Source organism: Mus caroli, chromosome 8, assembly GCF_900094665.2.
Source record: "Mus caroli chromosome 8, CAROLI_EIJ_v1.1, whole genome shotgun sequence".
Lineage (NCBI taxonomy): Eukaryota > Metazoa > Chordata > Mammalia > Rodentia > Muridae > Mus > Mus caroli.
In genome coordinates, this window is record NC_034577.1 from 63,362,319 (window position 1) to 63,366,999 (window position 4,681).

Below are 4,681 nucleotides of genomic sequence, written 5' to 3' on the forward strand. Positions count from 1 at the left end.
AGCCCACAATAGCTGGGTGTGATGGCATATGCCTGGTGTTACAGATGTCTGAAAGCTGAAGCAGGAGATTGCTATAAGTTCAAAGCCAGACAGAACCAGACTTCAACTGAGATACCAACTGGGTTGGGTTCTATTCCCAGTGCCCCAACAGAAAAGAAAGGAGAGGATGGAGGGGCACAATAAAGGGAGTAGGGAGGAGGTTAGAGAGGGAGGCCAGCCCCACACCTGCGGAGCTCCAGGTCTTTCTCAGTGACCAAGCCCTTCAGTTCCTTCAGCAGACAATTCAGCTGTGTGCTGGCTCCAGGCTCCTGTGCGCTGGCACCCTGCACCTGTGCAGTGGCATATGGGGAGCAGATGCTCAGATCACCCAGGAGCTGCAGGGTGATCCTCAGGGCTGGCTCCAGATCATCTGTGGAGGAGACACAGGTCATTGCAACAGGTCTCTGCTCTCCAAAGCAACGTTTGTTTGGGTTGAGTTGGGTTTGGAGTTGGAGTTAAGGCTGGTGTTGGTGGTAGAGTTGGCTCTTTTCTCACATTCCAGAGATAAAGGGGAAAGGGAGAGAGGCACTTCAGCAGAGATCTTACTTGTCTTGTCCCTGGCAAATGAATGTGCCAAGGGCACAGGCTGGAAGGTGAATGCCCAGGGCTGAGATGCACAGGAAACACCCGCATAGACAGCTGCCCAGGAGAGCTCCCTGTGGGCCAAAAGAGCTGAAGCTCCAGGCTGCCAGCTGTTCTGCTCTCTCATCCTCTGTTCTTCCATTGGACCCTGTCCTTCCTGGCCTCCCATTACAAAGTACCAAGCTTCTGGCACCTTCAACAGCTGTGGGAGGTGTTGTTGCTCTGACAGCCACAAGTGTCCCGGGCCCAGGCCTGCACTACACATGCAACCAAACACAGGCCAGAGGATTAAAATCCCCATTCCCTGCATGGGTCTGCAGTACATACAGCCTGCCATTCTGTATTCACCTTAGCAGTCAGTGCAGAGGTCAGTGATGGGTACAGCAAGCCAGCTATGGGGAGTTTAGTTTCCAGAGGTCAACACTGTGTCCTTTTTTAGAGCCAGGTTCTCACTTGTAGCTCAGGATAACCTGGATCTCACAGGCTCCCAAGTGTTGAAATGATAGCTGTAGGCCACTATTCCTTTTATGGTTTGTTGTGTAGCCCAGGTTGGATTCTAACTACTGAGCTCTAATGATCCCCTCCTGCCTCAGTCTCCAAGAGCTGGAGTTACAGACATACAACTGTGCCCAGTCCCACTCTGCTACTTCTAGGAGAAACTTGAGCGTCCGTAACCTCAGTTGTCCTTAAGGGTCCTGAAAGCAACCACTAGACATGAGGGTAAGAGCAGTAAGCAAAGCCTATGCAGCTAAGCCATCCCCCTGGGGTGTGCTGCTCCAGAGAATCACCAAAGTGCATACAGCACTGGTCTACCAGTGACCTCCTCACAAACACCCCTACCCCACTCTTAGGGCCCAGGACCAGTTCAGGGACCCCTTCCCTTAGTGCCATCCCACTGTGAGTTCAGCACCCTGGGGACAGTATCTCTTACTCAGCTGCCCATGTCCTACCCACACTGGTGAAGACATGGGTTCTGATACCATGCCAGAGCTGAGGCACCTAGAATGTCACATGCGGGCTTTGGAGCTCCTTCCTGCTACGGAGATGCCTACCTAGGAGCTCCTGCCCACTTCCTTCCATGTGGACTGCCTGCATGGGCAGCTCGTGTCGCGTGGTGTCCAGGGCTCTGCCCAGTGTCTTGTATTCCTCTTTGAAGCGCTCTAACACAGGCTGAAGAGGACTCAGCACCTCAATCTGCAGGTAGGAGTGGACACTGTAAGACATGCTGTGCTCACCCACACAGAAAGGACAACTGTGGACAGAACAGGCCTTGCATATGCTAAGCCCTGCTCTGATACTGCATATCTCCAGTCTTATTGGACCAGCCTGTCCAGGCAACAGGATCCAATCTGCCCTGCCCTGGATGGGACACAGTCACTTCATTAAGCACCAGGGTGGGATGGCAGATGGTTTTCCTGCCACCAGAGCTGGCAGGTGCCAAAGATTACTCTGCACAGTGTGTGATAGGTGTCCATACACATATGTATTAGCTGGTTTTGTGTGTCAAGTTGACATCAGAAAGGAAGGAGCCTCAGTTGAGGAAATACCTCCACAAGATCCAGCTGTAAAGCATTTTCTTAATTATTGATGGGGCAGGGCCCAGCCCACTGTGGGTGATGCCATCCCTGAACTGGTGGTCCTGAGTTCTATAGTAAAGCAGGCCGAGCAAGCCATGGAGCACAATGCAGGAAGCAGTACCTTCCATGGCCTCTGCATCAGCTCCTGCCTCCAGGTTCCTACCCTGTGTGAGTTCCTGTCCTGACCACCTTCAGTGATAAACAATGATATGGAAGTGTAAGCCAGATATAAACCCTTTCCCCTCAAACTTCCTAATACAGCACATGCTGACACCAGGAGCCTGAGCAGAGCGGTCAGAGTGCAAATGGTGAACCCTGATTCTCACTCCCTCGTGTCCCTCGGGCACTCCAGGAGCATGATCAGATCTACCTGGGCATCAAGGGTGGCAGCCAGCTCCTGATGTTTCTGCCGGAGAAGCAGCTGGCGCCGCAGCTCCAGTGCCTGCCTCTGCAGCTTCTCTTTCTCATGGCACATGGCTGCCAAGTCTTTCTCTGCCCTCTCCTCCAGCAGAGCCAGGTTGTTCTCCATCTACGGGCACAAGACAGACTCAGGTAGGGTGGGGACAAGACAGAAAATGCACGGGTGCTTGTGAGGCTGAACTCTGCTCACCTTCACAGACAGCAGGGTCATCAGCAGTGTCTGTGACTCCATCATGTCCATGGTCTCCTGCAGATCCTGCAGGGGTCCAGAGCTTCAGTTTCCAGTGGGCCTGGCTCTACCCATGGCAGAACCCCCACTTCTGTGTGCTTTATAGGTTCAAATAGAACATGTCTGCTAGGCTAAGATGGAGCCACACTCTCATCTTGCCTGAGATACAATTATGGCTGTCCCTGCTCACTATGTGGGCACACTGACCTGAGCAAGGAAGGACCCACAGGCACCATAACCCTGGTCTCCACCCACCAGGGCCAGTTGCTTCTGCCCCTGGAGCCCTGGGTGCAGGGAGTCAGACCTTCTCTCTGTTCTCATGCTCACCCGTCTCTTCTTCCGAAGGGTTCTTTTTTTATCACAGCTGATAAAAGATGTGGATTTAGCTTTGTCTGTCATTTCCCTGTCTGGCCAGGAAGCCTTCCTGGACAAGATTTTGTCTGAAATAAAGACCATTTCGTTTTTAAAAAAGTGTGTTTTCCACTTGGTGTTTGAAGAGGTAGCCCAGGCTGGCCTAAGACTCAATCTTCCTGCCCCAGCACTGCATAGGACCTGCACCTGTGGCTGCCACACCACCTGGGACCTACACCTGCTGCCACCACCCCACTTGGCAGGTCGTCAGATCTGCATGGCAAGCTGGGAACACACTGGGACTCACAATCCCAGGCTTGGTGTACATGAAAGGTTAATGCTGCTGTCACAGAGTGAATCAAACAGGGCTAGCCAAGGCTGGGGACTATCCTTGAAAGCTTAGCCCTAAAATAAAGAAATCACTTACCATCGATGGCGGAGAGGTCTAGGTCTGGTGGATTCATGCCATGCCCTTCTAGCATGGTAGACTGCAGGTTGCCTGTCCCCATCACTTGGCTCTCTTCTGCCCAAAAAAATGCCAAGGTCAGTGCCACTGGGCAGTGAGGCAGAGGCCCACACCCCTTAGTACTGCTTGAGGCCCCCAGGACTGTTTCTTTCAGGTGTGTGTGTGCTGGACTCTCACAGATTCCGAGAGCTCTGCAGCTGAGTAGAAACAGTACCTAAGCCATTGCAATGTTTTCACACATTTGGTTTTGGAGCTGGGCCACTTCCTTGTGACTTCTGGTGGGTGGAGCCACAGCTGTTGTTGGAGACTTTGGTGAGCAGGACTCACCTGGCCAGGTCAGCAGTATCAAAGCTGAGCAATCAATTTTTTATATTTCATTTTGTCATTGCTGGTAGTTGTTTTTGGTGCCGCTGCACATGGCTGGGCTCAACCTCCCCATGTGGTCAATGACCCTGAACTGATCTTGCCTCCACTTCCCAAGTGCCACTGGGCTGTAATTTCTGCAGAACCCCTAAGGCATCAGCAAACAAGAGCTCCTGGCCACTCCCTCCCTGCTCTCTGGATCTGCAAGGTGTTCTGTGGACATATGGCTGTGTCCTCTGACACTCTGCCCCATGCTCCCTTAAACACTCAAACCCTGTCCTTTCTGACAAGAGACTCCATGATGGCCAGTTCAACTGCTAACCTGACACACTCTCTAATCCCCTGGGAAATGAGGGACTGTCTGGATCAGACTGGCCTATGAGCATGACTATGTGTGGTTGTCATCATTGCTCTGGGGAATGCCTGGCAGCCTCCTTCCTGATCCTAGAGTCCCTATACCCAGCCACTTGCCCCTCTCCCACAGCCAGGCCCCACCTCTGCTCCTAGGCACTGTGCTGGCTTTCCTTCCCTCAGGTGGCTTCTCTTCTTTGACCGCTACAGACACCTGTTATGGGAACAGAGAATTAGGAGGTTGTCTTAGTCGGGATTTCTATTCCGCACAAACATCATGACCAAGAAGCAGTTGGGGAGGAA

The 4,681-nt window shown here is 52.6% G+C and overlaps 1 protein-coding gene across 3 annotated transcripts in view; it reads right to left on the reverse strand.

The window, feature by feature from the left end:
- Haus8 (HAUS augmin like complex subunit 8) overlaps positions 1-4,681 on the reverse strand; it is a 21,444-nt gene that overhangs the window by 2,175 nt on the left and 14,588 nt on the right. For 2 of the 3 annotated variants that reach the window (XM_021170538.2, XM_029480296.1), the window contains 7 exons: positions 4,523-4,592; positions 3,626-3,721; positions 3,175-3,287; positions 2,809-2,874; positions 2,569-2,727; positions 1,674-1,815; positions 226-409 (listed from right to left, as the gene is read on the reverse strand). In XM_021170538.2, the coding sequence (XP_021026197.1) occupies positions 226-409; positions 1,674-1,815; positions 2,569-2,727; positions 2,809-2,874; positions 3,175-3,287; positions 3,626-3,721; positions 4,523-4,592 (830 nt within the window). The remainder of the gene's footprint in view (positions 1-225; positions 410-1,673; positions 1,816-2,568; positions 2,728-2,808; positions 2,875-3,174; positions 3,288-3,625; positions 3,722-4,522; positions 4,593-4,681) is intronic. The other variant, XM_029480295.1, reaches the window with a different exon arrangement.